This window comes from Tinamus guttatus, unplaced genomic scaffold (genome assembly GCF_059628265.1).
Source record: "Tinamus guttatus ecotype Peru unplaced genomic scaffold, ASM5962826v1 Tinamus_guttatus_pri_ptg000372l, whole genome shotgun sequence".
NCBI lineage: Eukaryota > Metazoa > Chordata > Aves > Tinamiformes > Tinamidae > Tinamus > Tinamus guttatus.
This window is the reverse complement of record NW_028288906.1, coordinates 459,528-478,412: the sequence shown is the minus strand read 5'-3', so window position 1 is coordinate 478,412 and position 18,885 is coordinate 459,528. Positions and strand designations below refer to the sequence as shown.

The 18,885-nt window shown below is 50.4% G+C and overlaps 1 protein-coding gene across 1 annotated transcript; it reads right to left on the bottom strand.

Annotated features, from left to right (window-relative positions):
- Positions 1-1,370: 1,370 nt before the first annotated feature.
- TAL2 (TAL bHLH transcription factor 2) lies at positions 1,371-1,725 on the bottom strand. The gene has a single exon (XM_010216664.2). The coding sequence runs from the start codon at positions 1,716-1,718 to the stop codon at positions 1,371-1,373; it is 348 nt and encodes a 115-aa protein (XP_010214966.2). The 5' UTR covers positions 1,719-1,725.
- Positions 1,726-18,885: the final 17,160 nt, after the last annotated feature.

The window sequence follows — 18,885 nt, the reverse complement described above, 5'->3', positions numbered from 1 at the left end:
GGAGTTAAATAACATCATATACGACAAAATACAATAAGTTACACCATGTCTGTTCATGGTCATACAGAAAAGAAATCCACAAAACACATAGAAAAAGTTCTCACGAGAAAAGGTCTTTGGTAGATAGATCTAGTCAAACACATGCTGTACATGAGAGTAGGGAGCTCCCAAAGAGAAAGGAGTACAGAGAAAGTGCTGGTGTGGATAAAAACAGTAATGAGAACCTTTTTCAAGACACAAAATCACTAGCATGTTATGTTACGGAACTGCCAGGTTTTCGTTCCCACCTCTGCTCATGGACATTTTGACTTGTCTTGGTGACCAGTGTCTTTTGTAGTACAGCAATCATTGGGCAGACCGAATGGCACCACGCTACCCCACTGATAAGTGCTCTGATTTTCTTGGACTCATTTATCATGCTGTAACTCCCTTCAAGCCAGCCGAAACCTGGGAGACGAGAACTTGGCTCATTACCTTTGGAGCAATGAGCCGGAGAGACCGTGCTCTGCTCAGCAGCGCTGAAACCCTCAGTGTGTTTGCATGCTGTATAATCCCCAGCTCTGTCAGCTCAGAGATACAGAGGCAAGAAAATTGAAAATTAACATTATTCAGAAACCAAATGAAGCAATCACTAACCTTTTCATTTTTTTTTAACTTTCAGTTAAAATCTCTTCATAGGGTACCTATAGGAGCACTCTAGGCTAAGCAAGATGTATCCCTGTCCAACCTTAGTCCTCACCAAAGCACAGGACCATGTCCCTTGACAGGGACTACTCCTATTTCCTTTGGTGCAACCCTGAAAGGTGCCTGGGAGTTGAGAGGAAAACTGTCCTCACGGCTGAGGTGTTTGGAAAGGCAGCTATATAGATAAAACAGGCCCTACTTCAGTGTGAACAAAATCTGACCAGGAGTGAGTCCTGCTTAATCCCCATGGCATCTATTCTACTGCTCTGGGCAGCTTTATAACATGGCTACATCTATTCAAGAATAAGGAAGTTTAGCCCACAGACAGTTTGATAGGCTTTGAAGGTAGCTGGAGACCATCTCTAAAGGCTTTGAAGCTTGGTCTTTGAAGACCAAGTTCCTTCATGTATTGGCTTTCACTGCTAGAGGCAAGATTTACTGATGCTTCTCTTCCTTCTAAACCCACCAAAAGTCACCTGTGACTACGCCTTCTCACATTTTAAATCAGCATTTTTGATTTAACAGCGATAGAAATAAATAGATGACAAAAATAGAAATAAATAGATAATAAAAAGCAGAAATAGAAATAAATAGATAATCGTTGCACGCACAGGAGCAACGCACAGATTTCTGCAGGAGGAGAGGGACTGTTGGGCCAACAGCCAGACTGCGTCTCCCGTGGCCTGCTAAGGAGACGGTGCCTCTGACCAGCGCTCCGCAATGGTGCTGCTCGTGCCGGGTGATGGGACACCACAGGTTTCCACCAGCTGCCCCACGCTTTGCAGGTGCGGGGCCTGCTGGAAGAGGCCCATGATGCCGCCCCGCGCGGCCACCCCGGCCTGCTGCAGGCCCGGCTCCCCCAGCACCTTCACGAGGAAGTTGATGTATCTCATAGCTAAGCGGAGCGTCTCGTTCTTGCTCAGCTTTTTGTCCGGAGGGTGGGTGGGAATGAGTTTTCTCAGCTTGGCGAAAGCGCTGTTGACGTTTTGCTGCCTCCATCTCTCCCTGGTGTTGGTGAAGATCTTCCTTGTCATCCTCCCAGCGCTGCAAGGCAAAGGAGAAGGTGAGCAGATAGATACACAGCAGCTTTGGGGCCAGCTGAGAGCGTGTGGTGGTGTTAAAAATTGCTGGTGTTTGTTTGCTATGGCTGGCACCCTTATCCTGCACAGATTCCCCCTAATCCCTAAAGTGACATCCCCATCTCGGCAGCAGTCACAGACACAACAGCTGCAATCAGGCACCAGTGTCCAATAAATAATCTGTTCCCAAAGCATTAAGTGGAATCCGGTTTTGCTGTGCCGCTGCCCAGCCTCCTGCAGCAGAAGTCCCATTGCATTTAGCCCCCTCGGGCTGCCTACGGGACGCGTGGAAGAAGGAAGGCCCAGAGCCGGTCACATAATCCTAGAACCATCATGGTTGGAAGAGGCCGTCGAGATCACCGAGCCCAACCACAAGGCCCTCACCACGCTGCCTGCTAAACCATGCCCCTGGGCGCCTCCCCTACACGTTTCCTGAGCACTGCTGGGGACGGGGACAACGCCGCTCCCCCGGGCAGCCGCTTCCAGGGCTTCGCCGCTCGTCCCGTGTAGAAGCCCCTCGGTGCTTCCCAAGCCCCAGACCCCTCGGAGGCCGCTGGCCGCAGGCAGCTCCGCAGCTCCCAGCTGGAGCTCGGCCAGGCCCAGCCGGGCCTGCCGGGCCGGGGCCGCCTTGGGGGAGGCCGCGGCTCCTGCGACGGGCCGCAGCGCTGGCCGCATCGGGAGCCGCGCTCGCCGCGTGGGTCATTTCTAAGTGCTGTTTAGCAGGGAGGTTTTCAGAAGCTCTCCACGTCGGCCTAGTGCTGCTCCCGCGGCCGTTGTGTATCTGTATAACCAGTCACAGCCGTCCCAGACCCGCCTCCTCCCAGGACAGCGTCCATCCCCACAGTCCCCCAGCTCAGAAACACACCGTGGTTTCAGCTCCCCTCTGCAGAGCCCTCCTTTCTCCTTAAAATAGCCCTGGCTTTGGCTGGACGCGCTCGTTTTCCATTTCTGAAGCTGCTCTCCGTGCCCATGGCACACAGACAGTTGGAGCCAGGCAAGAAAACTACCAGCCAAGGACAAACGTTTCCATGTGGAAACCTCTGCTCTTCAAGCCCATCGGCAAACTCATCCTCACAGCAATCCCAGAGGCGCAGGGAGCAAAACTCCCCATAGCCAGAGATGCAGCTCATACAGATGCACCCGCGTGCACTATACGTGAACACGCTACCCGTATGTGCCAGGCTCCACGCCGATGCTTTGGAGGGCTGCCCACACTGCTGCTTCTGTAGAGCCTCGAAATTACTGCCATGACCCACTTGCCTACACTGCCTCCGGGGGAAAAGAAAGTTCTGTCACAGGAGGGTTATTTGAAAGCAAACCCTCCTATTTCAGACTAAGAGTTATTCATATCTCTTTGTGGACATAAATTTGGAGACCTGTTGTCTCATCTGAGTTAGGATTTCTGTTTTTGTCCTCCTGTTCCGGGCTTTGCTTTGTGCTGTGGGGACAAATCTGCTTGGGATTTTGCACGTACTTGAAAGAGCTGTTGTGCACCTCTTTACCAAAATGCTTCAGAATCACTGGTATGGATTTAAGCATTGTCTTTTATTGCTCCTCTGTACTGTGGCATGTTCATCCCCTGGCTACAATACAGTTTTCTTCCTTTACAGCTTAATTCTTCCAAGCAGCTGCTTGGCTCCATATGAAACAGACCTGCTTATCCCACAACTCCCCCTTCTTTCTTTCTTTCTTTCTTTTTTTTAAAGATAAAATTTACCCATGTACAAAGGCACTTGCTTTTCTAAAGCAGGGAAACCTACCTGGGCCTCCTTGTTTCTCCTAACGGCCCCAGTGGGTTGTGTTATTTTGCCAGGCCTTTTAGCCTCTGCCTTGTGCTCTGGTACCTGGTTCTGCCCTGGCTGGCAGAGCCTCCAGCTCCTTCCCTGCGGCTGCCGATGGCCCCCATCGGGTTAGCACATAACCCTGGCACTGCAGGCATCTCATCCCGTCCTCGCGGTGTTGTTGGCAGAAAAAACAACACCAGCCTGCTCCCTAACACCATCCTTCCTTTGTCTCCCTGCTCTTTGGGTCGGGAAAGGACAATACTACGTTTGTGATCACAGGCCTTGTTGGCAAACAGAGCTCTTTGTGAGAGCCGCTCCTGCTTTGCACTTCACAAACCTGTGTCTGTGCTTTGGTGTTAATTCAGCACCAGGAAGAAGCGGCCTCCCCCCTCCCCAAGTGTCCCCTCTGGAGCAGGTGGCTCTGTGGGGACACTTCATTTCCAGTGCCAGACACCTACACGCTTCTCCCCACTTTGAATTCCTCACTCTTTTTCTGCCCATTAATGCCGCAGGTTCCTTAGCATTTCTTGCTGAGTTTCTGCTGTAAGCACGGATGCAAAACTGCACTAATGGTGATGTTTCAGCGTTGCTTCCCCTCCTGTAGCCTCACCAACCCTTCTCTCTAGCCCTCCGTGACTGCAGCCCCCTGCAGTCCCTGAGGGCTTTCCTGACAAGGGCTGTGATTTACGCGCCTTTTGCCTCTGTTTTCCTCCTCTTCCCTCCATCTCCCCACCAACACTGGAGATCACTTGCGGCTCCCGATCTTTGCTAACGTTGCACATCCAAGTAATGTTTTCCCTTGCTCCTTCTGGCGCGGTGCGTGAAATAATGCGTCACCTCGTGGCTGCTTGTAGCTTCTGTCCCACCAATCCACTTCAAATCCGTGCAGAGACCACCCGTTTGTTTGCACGTAGCACAGGTAGATTGCCTTAAGCGGCAGGCACGGACTCCACACGTGGCCACCTCAGCAACCACAGCCCAGCAGCTGGTTGGCCAAGCTGGGTCAGAAGGGAGGCCAGGAGATACCTGCCCACCCAAAGGGATTAGTTCTGCCCTCAGGAATGTGGGTGTGGAGGAATTTCTTGGAAAAGTGAAATGTTGCCATTGAGGACAGGGCCAAGATGGCAAATCGAGAGGTGGGGGTAAGCACAGCTTCATGAGCTAGGGCCCGCATCTGCAGCGTGCAAAGAGATCTGTGCAGGAGGAGGAGTGCAGAGAGGAGGTGCAGATCTCGCTCAGGAGAGGGAGCCTCTCCAGCAAGAGCCATCCCGGCACCCCAGGCAATCCCGGAGCTGCCGCTTGGGCGCGAAGCCCCGTCCCCACCGGGACATTGCCCAGCAACTGCTGCAAACCCTCATCGAGGAGCAGTGCCCCTGGGCATGGGATGTTCAACACTTTGCACCGGGATTTCAAAGCAACCAAAGTCTTCCAAAGCATCCGTGTAAAGTCCTGGAGGTGGAAATCTGCCTTGCTGTTTTGGGCAATTTGCCTAAAACAGACCCGATCCCAGGTTCAGAGCGCCCAGCGCTCGGACACGGGGGCTCCTCAGGGGCTCCTTCCTGCCGGGAGGGCGCTCACGGATCCTGGGAATGCCGATTCCCCGCAGGCTCCTTCCTTGGGCACCTTCGAGTCGAGTTCCCTGGAGTTGTTGCCCTGGGAAGCTGCAGTCTGGGAAGCAACAGGCTCCAACCCGAGAGGCGCTTGGCCGAGGGCAAAGTGTGTGGTTAAGAACTAAAACAGGAGCAGCAGAGCAATTTGCACAGCTAATTCCCCTGCATACAGGGGAAAATGGATCTGTTCTTTGGTTTGGGATTTTTTTTGTTGTTGTTGTTTTCCCCGTGGCTCCCCCTTTGCCAGTTCCCTTTAAAGTTTTTTGCACTAAGTCAAATTACATCACATAGCTGTTGAGAAGGAAGGAAGCGAGGAAGCAGGGAAGGAAGGAAAATAAGAGCTGCTCTCATGGCTGCAGCTTGGTTTGTGTTAAATCAAGGTCCAGGATATTGGCGTGAACAGGACGACTTGCAAGGTACCACGGCTAAGAAAGACTCATCCTCCAGCAGGGGTTAACCCTGTATTTGCTGAACCTGCACTGGTGTCTGCTCCAGAGACCTGGGATAGGTCTCGGAGCGCCAAGAGGCTGCTCCAGCTGCTTCAGAAAAATGTTCCCTTTACCACTTATTATTTACCATTTATTACCTTTCCCAGGCAAATACATCTCTGTGTGTTAGACTAGCCCTGGATATATGAATCCATTCCAGATATAGAGTCATTTCAAAAATGTGGATGGCATTTACCTGGTGAAATAAAAGTGGTTGCTCCTAATCAAACTGTTGTACTGAATGAAAATCAGATTCCTATGCATTTTGCACAACTAGCTGTAAAGCAGATGACCAGTAAAGCAGCGAGACTATTTTCAAATATGTGCCGGTCAGAATGCCCTGTGCCATTACTGTTTGGATGTGAGCAAGACTGGGAGCAGCATTTCTCAAACCGCGTTGCTTGCTCCACACCTTCTGGTCATTGGCACTTCTTCCCAAAAGAGGGAGAGCCAGGTAATAATTTCTCCTGGCGTGAGATTTTCTTCACTAAGTCTCAGCAGACCCTGACAGTCTGAATTTTAGAACATCGTGAAAAACCCAGGCATGTAACAAGGCAGCGTGGGCGCTCCTCTCGATCAAGTGCAGTCACCTGTTAGGTGGCAGCTTCCAGAACTACCCGGTTCCCTGGGGACGCAGCCTTGTCACCAGCTTTGCAATGACAAGATGCGGAGGCGCCCCGATAGGAAACACAAATCCAGCGGGCGGCAAACGGTTACTTGCAGGATTCCTCCCTCCGAGGACGCTTCCCGGAAAGGAAGCCCGCGCGCGGCACGGGAAGCCGCACGGGAAGCCCCAACGCGCCGGGAGCAGAGCCGGGGCCGCTGTCACTTACTTTTCCGCGCGCCGGCGTCTCTGGAAGCTGCTCCCGCCGAGTCCGTCCCGGCTGCCGGCGCTGCCTCTTTTATGCGCGACGGGCTCCTTTGTGCGGCCCCGGAGCCGGCGCCGCGGGTCCCCGGAGACCCCGCGCATCCCGCGGGATGCTGCTTCCCGCACGGAGCGGGACGCGGGACACGGGACGCGGCACCGGCCAGGACGCACGCGCTCCGCAGGGACGGGGGGCACGCGCTGGGTTCTGTTAGTATTATTGTTTTTAATTTTTTTTTTTTTTTCAACTATTTATTTATTTATTTATTTTCCGCCAGCTGTAAAGCCTGCTGGAAACAGGAATTCAGCGCCCGAAGGAAAGCCCTGGGGACCCACGAGAGCGCCGGGACTTGGCTTTGGGTGGTGGCAGGAGCAAGTGGGGAGAGCGAGAGCGGTGCACCAGAAAAAGAGAAGAATCTAATAAACATCTAATAAGTCTATTAAAGAATCTAATATCTGATAAACCTAATCTCTAATAGGTGTAATCTCTCGGAAATTGTGGAGGAGCTGAGCAGCCCCTATGGAGCAGGGCACGTCAGGATGCGCCGGCTCCGCAGCCGCCGTGAGCAGCCTCGGGAAGCTGGCCTGGCCCGGGTCGCCTCATCCCCACGCACGCCACGGTCAGCGGGACGGGACAGGGTGTCTCCATGGCCCTTGGAAAGCGTTGCAGACGTTGCGGTTTCCAGGATCGCGCGGGGCTGCGCTCCGGAGGGGACCCTGGCACAGCAGGTCCGCGTGGGAAGCGGAAAATTAGGAGCGTCACCACGGCCTGACTGCTGCGCCAGCCGCCTCCTTTAGCACAAGCGCTCCCTCAGCCGATGGCCTGTTCCAGAGGGGCCTCTGGAATGGCGCCTCATTCCCATGGAATTCGTGTCGGAGAGTTGCAGCGTGCAGCTCCTCTGCGTTACTTCCTGAGGCCCGGGATGCTCCCGCCGGCCCACAGGCGTCTGCTGGTCCGTATTGACCCCGTATCGATCCCGACCTCCTGAAGCGCAGCCGGACGGAGCGCCGGGAATCGCACGTCCAGGGAAGCGCCCACCCTGGCAGGCAGGAGCGCCGGGGGCTGCTGTGTGTTTTTGCTGGAATGTGATTACTTGGCACGGGCGAGCTCGGCAGGGATATGGCATTCAATATATCAATACATCAGCGCATCCCGGGGTTGCTTTTCCCAGGAGTGACTCGTAGCTGCCGGGAAAGTTTGGATTTACAGGGAAGGGAAGCAACACAGTGCAAGCAGCATCACACCTTGGCCATGCTCTTCCTCGTGGAGATTCCTGCAGGGATCCATCCTGAATGTTTGGGTGAGGGTTAGGGCGACTCTCTTCCTGCAGCCGGTCTGTTTTTTAGCACCCACCTGTAATCAGTTGACGAAAAGTCAAGAGGATTTTTTTGTCATTGTTTGCATCCTTGCAAGTAGCCCCTAACTGGCATTTTACTCCACACTGCAGCTTGATATGGGCTATTTGCTCCTGTAATTGTCAGTTCTCCCTTCTCAGAGTTTCTGCTGGGTGGAACCAGCTCCCAGATGGAAACAAAAACGTTGTGCTTCACAGAGGGCCGGACCCCAAGCCCTTGGGATCACTGTGCTTGCTGAGGGTGAGGAGGAAATCAGAGCGAAGCCTTAACATGGCCTTGACGTGGGCAGGGATGTCAGAAGGCAGCCATGGGCTCGACTTATTTTCTGCCTCTTGGCAGAAATAAAATTTTCTGTCCCTTTCCTTATGGCAAAAGTGGTGACTGGAACAACAAGAAGTCCCAGGACAAGAAGGATGTGGAGCTTCTAGAGAGGATCCAGCGTAGAGCCACGAAGATGATTAAGGGACTGGAGCATTTGTCATATGAGGAAAGGCCAAGCGAGTTGGCCTGGTTAGTCTGGAGAAGAGAAGACTGAGAGGAGATCTGACCAACATGTACAAGTACCTGAGGGGTGAATGTAGGGAGGATCCAGCCAAACTCTTCTCAGTGGTGACCAGTGACAGGACAAGGGGTAATGGGTACAAACTGAAACACAGGCAGTTCCACCTCCATATGAGGAAGAACTTCTTTCCTGTGAGGGTGACAGAGCCCTGGAACAGGCTGCCCAGAGAGGTTGTGGAGTCTCCTTCTCTGGAGATCTTCCAAACCCGCCTGGATGCCACCCTGTGCCACGTGCTCTGGGTGTCCCTGCTGGAGCAGGGGTTGGACTAGATGATCCATAGAGGTCCCTTCCAACCTCAGCCACTCGGTGATTCTGTGAAGAAGGAGAGCAAGAGGACACCACGCAGCCCGTCATCACTGTGAGCTCGGAGACACGTTTTATAGCTGGGGACAGTAACAAGCAGTTACACACATCTGGGCTCCTGCCCTTTAAAAATAAAGTATAAATCAATAGGTGTTGAATATAACAAGCTGGAGAGGTTGCTGGAGGTCCAGGGCAGCAGCTGCATGCAGACTGCTGAAATATTAAACTTCGATCATCTGAAGCTTTTTGTAACCTTTTGAGCTTCCTATTAGCATTAACAAAACACTCGCATCAGGGGGTGCTTTGAATTCCGGGCACACTTTCCAGCTTAATTCCAGAGGCCAGAAACCGTTTCCTTTTTAATGCTGGCGCTTGCCAACAGCCTCCAAGAAAATGTTGGGCTGCAGAAGGAGGAGGCTGGGGCCTTCTCCGAAGGTTGCACAGCTCGTTTTTAAGAAATGTAAGAGGGTAAGAAAAGCTCCCCAAAGGGCCTCTGCCATAGAGGAGACAGGTCTCTCAGGGGTTCTTTCCAACCACACAATCCCGTTGGTGTGGGAAAACCTTACAGGATATTATGGCTACTAAATGTAGCTTCCTTCCTTCACTTCTGCGTGTTTGCTATTCTGTTTCTTTCTCAGGCACGAATATTTGCCCTCGATGCTGCCGTGATAATGGGGAGATGGCACAATTCCTTCTGAAATCCGTTTCCGATGGCTTCACATGTTTTTAAGTAATCTCTGTGTTTCAGACGCTCAGCTGGTGCAAGCTGCTGTACCCGCCTTGGCTGCTGCAGGATGACCCTGATGCGCAGCGCTCGGAAATCGCTCAGCCGCTCTTTTTAACAGATCTGCACCACCACTCTCATGTCAACCACCTCCTCGTGCTAGCATAGACCAGGACATGGACATGCTGTGCTGCACAGGGGGGCAGTTCCAGCATTGCCAATAAAGTAAGTAAGTCCTTCACGTACAAACACTAGCACGTTTGCGCCCTGCTGGGTCACCGTATCCCATGAGAGCCATCCTGACCCACCAAGCCAGCCAAGCCTGAGCTCCGTGCGTGCATCACCGTGGTTTTTAGCAGCCTGCGAGTAACTCTGCAGGCAGCTCTGCCCATCTGGAAAGCTGCTGGAAAACTGCGGTTCTCCCGTGCGCTGCATCTGCCGCAGGGAAGGCAGCCCCCATCTCCGCTGCAAACAAAAGGACCTGCTTTCAGAAAAGAGTCTTACACAGCAAATGTAGGTCAGCTCGGCTCTCTGGGTGGCTTTCAGTGGCTACACAGAGGATAAATAGGCTCTTAGCTCCTCTATTCTGGTTGCAACTGACCTCTCTTGCCTTCCTGAGCTTCCCCCTCCAGCTTGTACAGAACGCTCCTACCTTTATGAAAATGTGACAACCTCAGGGATGAAACCAGTGCCACAAGCGACGATTTTGGCACCGGTGCTCAAGAGACAGCACTTACATGAGACACTGCTGGAACTGCCCGGGCCCCCGACAAGTCTTTCAGAGAGGGATAATCCCATATGAGGCCCAGGGCCCGAGGATGTGGTTTCCTTGCACGCAGTGAAGCACACATGCAGGTTTGGGTGATGCTCTACCTGCGTGTTTGCAGGCAGAGGTTCTGTGGCTGTTTCTCATACTTTGTCCCATCATTCAGCTGCTCCCAGCACCCCCCATCACAGCCATATCCATAGGATGGGGTTTTGCAGCCCAAAACCCGACAGGAAGGACAGTCACAAGACAGAAAGGATGTCACTTCTTGGCTCCAAGGATGCTCTTCCAATGCACCAAGTGCATGGGCCTCCAGGGCCCGCAGGGCCTCCCTCGCCAGCCTCTCCTGGAGCTGTTGGCTTTGCCAACGGGAATGCCGAGCGGGAATGCCCGTCTGCACACACACAAAGCCCAATTAGGCCCCGCACCCTCTGCCCGCCCCTTTTCAGCCGCGCTGCCTTTTTGCAGTTTAAATGTTCCCTTTTAAGAGTGCCTTTTATTTCCAGCTTGGAGAGCAGGGGGACGAGAGATGGTTTAGGGATGCTGAAGTAGGAATTTACATAATCTGATTAACGGGGGATTATCCAATGGCCGCTGAACAGCCTTAGTGTGCTTGAGCTAAAAACCTTACTATTCATTGCTCTCACCACCCTGCAGGACGACTGCACCTGCAGCAGCAGCTAATTCTCCCCTGGGGTGTTCAGGGGGGAAGGCAAGGGAGGGGGAACACGTTTTTATTACGGGGGGCAGGGGGAAGGGCCGAGGACCTGCAGCTCCCCTTGCGCAGCCCCTAATTGATCCATCTGCGTCAATCCGGGGGCAGCCGGCCCGGCTGGCAGTGCCAGGAGCAGCCTCTGCCCCGCGCTGAGGGCCCCGCTGCTTCCACGGGCTCCGGGAAGCTGCTCCGGCGGGAGCCTCGCGCAGGGGGGCAGCGCGTGGAAAAGGCTGAAAACGCCGCGGACGTGGGGCCCACGGCGAGACCCAGCGACACAGCGGTGTGTGGATCCGGAGCAGGCCGTGCAGAGGGACGCGGTGTCGGAGGAAGCCGGCGGTCGAGGAGCAGCAGCGGTTCTGGGGATGCTGCCTCCCTGCCAAGCCCCGCAGCCCAAAGCTCACCCCACGTCACACAACGGTCTTTACGGCAAGGGGACCTGCTTCTCGGAGCGCACATTGATGTACACGAGCTAAACGGTCGCTGCCCCTTGCCCAGGAGGCCCAGGGCTGGCAGCCCTAGAGATTAGCCCTAGATCCACGTGGTGGATTAAGGGGCAAAGGCTCAGCAGCCCCGGCGGGCCCAGGACACACGGACAGGGAGCAGGACTGAGGGCATGGAGAAGTGTAGGGAAGAGACGCGAGCTCTGCTGGTGGTATCCAAGGATGTTCAGTGGAGAGGAGCTCCTTCAAACATACTTGAGAACTCAGCAGTGCAAAACAGCGTCTGGGCCAGCGTCAGGCTACCCTAAAGGGCAGGGGACATGGATGACATCCAGGTTCTGACAAGACAAGGCGGGTTCAGCCGATGGCTTCAGCAAAGCCACATCTGCACCCCAAACACCCACCACAATGACGAGGCAAAATCCCAAACTGAGAGGGGTATTACTCTCTGCAAAATGGAAATGGAAGGGATTTCTCCTCCTCTCTGAGGAGAGAAATCTCCTGATTAGGAAAAATACCCAGCAGCATGAAGTTGGCCCTCCCACACATCAAATCCAGGGAAAGATGAAGCACTTGGATGTTTGTCCTTCACGGGGAGCTCGCTATGCCCATGCAAACGTAAGAGACTTGGAGTTATCCAAGAAAAACAGAACACAATCCCTGGAGCAGGGCCGCCCCGGGTAATCGCCCAGGACTAACCGTGCGGCTCTGCAGCGCCCGTGAGCGTCCTCGCCGCCGCCTGCAGCAGCACCAGCAAATCCTAACACCCGGTTAAACGGGGAGAATGCGGAGCATAACGAGGGCGCCTTGCACGCTTTTCATTCTTTTTCCTCGTTTTTTTCCCTTTTCTGAAGGAAGAGAGGGAATCCATTTCTGGCTTGCAGGGAAAGTGCAACAGAGCAAAGCCTGGGAAGCAGTGACCAGAGGTAATTTTACATGTGCTGGCAACATACGCAAACTCATCTCTGATTTTGCTGTTGTTTTTCTGGGATGGAGAGGGCTGCAACACAGAAATCTGCCTTTTGGGTGCATGTTCCCCTGACACCACGGTTCAAACCTTAGTGCCACAACAATTTCTGATGTCTGATGCTGGCATGACTTGGCTTGCATGAAGTAAAAGTTGGACAGCAACTGTACCTTTTGAATGAAGTGTGCGGTACAAGACAGCCAAGATACCATCAAGTTATCTCCCATATATTGGCGTAATTCATATTCCTGGATTTACCTAGATGGTACAAACTGAAACACAGGCAGTCCCACCTCCATATGAGGAAGAGCTTCTTTCCTGTGAGGGTGACAGAGCCCTGGCACAGGCTGCCCAGAGAGGCTGTGGAGTCTCCTTCTCTGGAGATCTTCCAAACCTGCCTGGATGCCACCCTGTGCCACGTGCTCTGGGTGTCCCTGCTGGAGCAGGGGTTGGACTAGATGGTCTCTAGAGGTCCCTGCCAACCTCAACCACTCTGTGGTTCTGTCATTTAGCAGTTAACTAGTATCAGTACAAGGGAGTAGGCTGAATCCCTGCATCCCAGAACTCTCGTTTTGGGAAAGTTCATCAAACCTAGACCATCATCCTGGTGTCTGCCCAGATGCCAAGAGGAAGGAGAAAGTCTCAGCAATTTCACACGCTGCATTTGTCCAGCATTTCACCACACTGCACACTGTGGGGACTCCACTGGGCACAAATCCTGTCTCGTTCAAGCAGCTGTAGCACGGTGAGGTCCCCTTGCACTGAAAGCTGAGCATAAACATGGAGATTGACACTTGGCTCCTGAGCAGAAAAAGCATTCAGAAGGAAAAGAGAGAGAACAGAGGTAATGGAGGGTGTGTTTGCTGGCAGACAAAATTAATCCTCTCCTTCTTTCCAAGATTTTGGTCTTTTAGAACAGGACCTTCCTATTTTTTGAAAGTTAAGGGCAAGAACTTGGTGCAGAGCATCTCATGGATGTCCTGGGAACGGAGAACATCTCTGCTGGTCACAGCAGCAGGAGCACTTGTTTTCTCCATCCTGTGATCCCAGAGATGGACCCTTACGTGTATTGCCCCGAGCTCAACTGCAACAATAAAACGTCCCCACAGCTGCTATCACTCTCTTCCATGGTTTTGTCCCCAGAAAAGGCAGCAGGGCTATTTATCTGCCATCCATTCTCCAGGTACACAAACTTGACCCACAAGACGTATGGAAAACACGTGCATAGACTGGGCAGAGCGGAGGGACAAAAGCTCCTCTTGAGCAGCAGGGACTTTTCTCACCATAAATCTTTAACCTACAAACAGCAGGATTGCTGCATGGGGAGCTGTGGAGCTGGACAGCACGGCCCAGAAACGCGCTCGGGCGTCTCTGCCCGGGCTCGCTGCCTTGGGTGGACGGCGATTAGAGCGAGAAGATCCCGTCTAACATTTAATGTCAGCTTTAAACATGGACCTCATCGGAGAAGGCTGCACCGATGGCTCCTGCCTCCCTTCTGTCCCCCGGGCTCAGGCTCCGTGAGCAGCTGAGCAACCGCTGCGAAACACGGGACAGAAACACGCGGAGGCCCCTGTGTTATTTATGAGTCTGGAATCAGAGCCACTCGCTCCGCTGCCAGTAAACGATGGGAGGGAGGGAGGGCCAGGCTTGTGTTCGGCTCTTCATTCTCTATTCATTGTGAAAAGGGGATCACTCCAGCTAACTGGCCCGCGGAGATAAGGATTTCAGACAATCTGCATTATCCTGATAAGCCAGGTTTGCATCGCGGAAAGATTATTTGTTAAGAACCTCGGTAAAATAAAACACAGTCAGGAGGCTTATCAGCACGACTCATTCCCACTCGTGCCCACCCCCCTGACATTTTTTTTTCTATAAATAAAGCCTGTGTCTCAGCTATCCGGGACAGGGCACAGGCTCAGTGCCCTCGCATGGAGAATCTGGTGGCTGACGTGCAAACCACCCTCGTGCCCCTACAAACCAGCACCGTCAGAAACGCTCTCTTTGCTATGGACCGGCTTCCCTGGACAACGGAGAGCTGCCGGGGTAGCTCCCTGTGGTCCCCGTGTGGCACCGGACCTGCCGGATCCAGGCCATGGCAGCTCTGTTCAGACAGGGCACGTTCCCAGGAGGTGTTCACCCATTTCTGCGCAAACCACGGGCATTACTCAGAAATCACGTAGCTAATCCAGACTGAGTCCCTCTCCACTCCATCTACTACGGAAAAATCCACATCACATCCTTCTACACACTTGGGGTCCTGGAGAAAGGCACTCACAAGATACCAACTGTCAGCACTCCTCTACATTGCTCCATTTCACACGTGGGCAAAGGCTCCTCCACCTCAGATCTGCACCTACATGAGACCTGGTCACCTGTGGCCCCTTGGCAGAGCATTGCTCTACTTGAGTGTAAGTTTTCCTGGAAATCCTTATGTGGAAATGGGAAACACTATACACGTCAGCCATCGCGGCAGGCTATCCTTCAAACCAATGCACACACGTACTTTACTCCTCATCATAGAAGAGATGTCATCTGTTTGCTTAAAGGGGGATTCTGTTTAAATAGGGAGGAAAACAGCAAAACCTTTGGGTGCAAACTTCTCCCAAGAAGTTGTTTCGTACAATTTCATCTCCTACAGCATCACGTAAAAGACAGAAGAGGCAGCTGGAGTAGAACTTACCAGGATTCCATCCTGGCATCATTTCCAACATATTCCTGCAAAATCCAGCCCTGTGGCCTCACATCCTGTGACTGTCTTGGTAACAGTGACTTGGGCAGGGATGTACATCATGCCTAAGACTATTTGCGGTGTCCTCACAAACCACTGCAACATGAGGAGTGCAATCTGCAGCACATTCTTAAAGCATTCACTCATTTTCATTTTTATTTTAAAAATGATGCACAACAGCTGGTCTCCAATTACTCAAGAAATACCACTTCGATGAGACTAGGTTTCTAAGTTGAAAATTCAGCATAGCCCAGCTTTCATTTGGAATTGTAAAGGTTTCACTTTGAAATTTTCAAATAAAAAGATTTCTGTTCTCCAGATACAGTAGGAGAAATCCAGCACAGACTGCGCAAAAAGTTGTCCCAGACAGTTGTTGTTGGGACAACACGTTGTGCCAGAATCTGCCATTACTATTCAAGCTCATTATTATGGTAATAGAAGGTATTCAGAAATTTTAAGGACGGGAGGAGAAGCCTATGAGCGTGTAATACAGTCTACAGGCACCAGCCATGAAATTTCACATGGTAATTTCTGTATCAAATATTTAACTTCTGTTTTAAGCTGTAGGAGGGATTTATTTCAGGGAAACATGCACAGATGCAAGAGCATTCATTTCTCTTCATCAAAACCAAACCTTTCATTGACATTTCCTTTTCTCAAGGCAAGAGCTTTCACCCACGCCCCTTAATTACAGCTCTTGACTTGCACGACTCCACAATATTAATTCAGCTCATAACTCTTGTACTCTGCTGCTATCTAAATCAATAGGACACTCCTGTATGAAGCCGAGCTTCAATAGAGAACTGACACTACTAGGGAAACTAACGATATCAGACAAGACGATCGGCTGATGTAAATCAGCTGTTGGTGCCTATTTGCCATAGCTGAGCACACAGATATTGAATGTGAGTGCTGGATAATGTTCTTATATATGTGCTCGCATGCAGCTCTCCAGCCTTAGTATTTTATTTTGCAATTCACAGTGTAATGTTATTACACAGCCATAAAGAAAATAACTGTATATTGAGTTAGTTGCTCCTGAATTTCTTGAGCATAAAAGAATTCTGTGAATGAATAATAAAGGAAATAAAGGACAGAACTGAGCTGCAGGCAGACAAACTCTGGAATTAGGATATCCATGTTGTTATAATTATTTTTCGCCTTGATCATCTTATTCACCTGTACAAAAGAGATCCATCTTGTGACAATGAAGACAGACACACAGAAACTACTTTTTTTCTTAAGTCACCGACTTAGGAGCAGGACAGAGAATTCCAAAGCAGCAAAGAGTAGAAACTGTTTTTAGCACTAGGAAACAGCACCTCAAACTATTTCAAGGGAACAACATCTTCTTCTTTTTCATTTGGACAACAAATAAAGATATGACCTTGTTTTGGTCCTCGTTTTCCTGGTTTTTCTAGCAAAACTAGATGAAAGCTAATTGAAGATATAAAATGTTCCTCTAGAAGGAGAGCTTCCACAATGAAGATACTGGCGGGCACTCCAATGCAAGTGGAATCAAAACATGATACAATAAAACACCATTTGTACTCACTAAATCAAAACTTGGCATAACTGACATTTCAAATTTATTAAAAAATAAAAAGCTTAAGACAAACGGTCAATAAGCAATATTAAGAAACATTTCAAAAAATGTGTTATTTTACAGTAACTGCAATGGAGTGTGTTAAATACCGACCAAGATGACAAAACAAAGGATGGATCAACATCTTCAGTTGCAAATTAGACTTTCAATCCTTTAATCCATGTTAAATACACTTTTTTACCCTCTGAAGAGAAAAATATTTTAATTTGAAGAATAAGTTACACACAGTTATAGTCAAATATTTAAGACATCCTCTCTCTCAAGGACATGCATTTTTTTTCTGTTAGCCTTTCCATCTACAAGTACAAAGTCAAAAACTGGACAAGGTTGTAATTTCCTGACGGTAGCCTCTCTTTCATTCAAAGTTCTATCACATCTGCAAAACTTAGGAGTCTTATTATATATTATTGTAAAAAAGAGCTTAATGACAACAGAATTCTGAATACCAAAATCATCAGGACATTTTGCCTTTTGCCATTTTAAGGAAAAAAATGCGAAAAATTCTACCTGAGAAATGATCCTTTACGAGGCAAGGTTTACTTTGCCAAGTAAAACGACATCAGCAGAATTTCACATCTCTTTCTTTCTAATCAGGAAAGCTAACGAGGTCACCACACCACTTGAAGAGCCAGCATGACACAAGTTTTTGCTGGAAGGTGAGTAGCTTACTGCAGTGTTTCAACGGCAGGACAATTCTGGAACACAGGATTGGCAGGAACACACGGGTGTCCCTCCTGGCAGGCCCACGTCCACGCGGGACGGTGCAGCCGTGACCCAGCCACACGGCAGCGCCTGTTTCCTCTCTTCACAACCGCAAAGTTCATATGCGCACAGCTGAAAACTGCAAACCAACAGAATGTAAAAATATTCCCATTCCTACCAAGTAACAGACAGAAAAGCTGCGACTCGGCCTTTTTGCTCGAGCAAATAAGCGAATAAAACAGGTATTTTGTAAGAAAACATGAGGAACATCAATCCTGACGGTGCTTCACAAGCACATGCGGGTCTGTACCATACATCTAGTCTTAACTCACCAGCAGCTCCAACACTCTGGCCCTCCCTGCACAGGGCTCTGGGACAAACTCACACAAGGTCATTTCAAAGCCACTACCTCTCAACAAAACACTGAGCAAAAAAACTTATTTACTGCCCAAAAGTGCAAGCGGTAACAAGAGCAGAGAGGGTGGTCAGGCTGCATCTCCCTCCCCGTACAAAGCCCAGTGTGATGCTCATACTCGCAGTAAAGTTACTGCAGATTTCATGGGACAGGTGGCATTTGTACACACTACTGCTCGCACCTAGAGAGCCCCTGTTGTCAAAGATTCCGGCTCTGCAATTCCCATTAGACAGAGTTTTATCAATACTCCCATTTCTATCTGTTTGTAAGAAAGTACATACGGCTCTAATTTTCTAAAATCTACTCACAACTTGTATGCTCGGAACACTAATTGGGACACAAATCCAGAATGCTTTTTTCATGTGAAACACACCCCAGCTGCATACACCTGCATGTTCTTAATAAAAGGAAAGAAAAAAAAAACAGGTAGCAAAAAAAAACAGGTATCATTTCCTGTCATATTTGGATGCAGTGGTTAGTTTATGAGAAGAATAACATTTGTAGGAAAATCTCAATGTGAAGAGGGCTTTCAATTCCTCCTCCATTTCATTTAATATTACACTGTTTCCCAAAGTTCCCTGCATCTAAAGCAGCTCACACAGGCTCTGCGTAGTTGAAAAAGGTTCCAAACCAAGAGCAATCTGTTACACGTGGTAGGGGATAATTCTGTCTTTAAGAGCTGAAAATTGAAAATGCCTCCTCAGGAAAAAAAAAAAAAAAACAGAGGGATTTGTCCCTCTTGCCTGGGATTTGTCCATCTTATTTCCCTCTTAAGCCTGAGAATTTTGATGAACTCTGGAAGGTCTAAGCCATTTGGCCAAGATTTTTACTGAAATATTCATCTGCCCATAAGTTTTCTTCTTCGCTATATTCCCTTTGTTTTTCTTTGCCTTTTGCCTTCTCTTCGATTCCCACATCCAGCCTTCAGTTTCTTCCTTGGACTGTGTCTGGAAGAACACACGACGAAGGTAACTATTAATTAAAAGAAACGTAAACGTCTCCTCAGATGAGGATGGGACCTTACAAAAGGAATGCATCTTGATACCTTAAGCAGAAGGGAAGTGACAAGCTGCTCCACGGCTAGCCAGGCC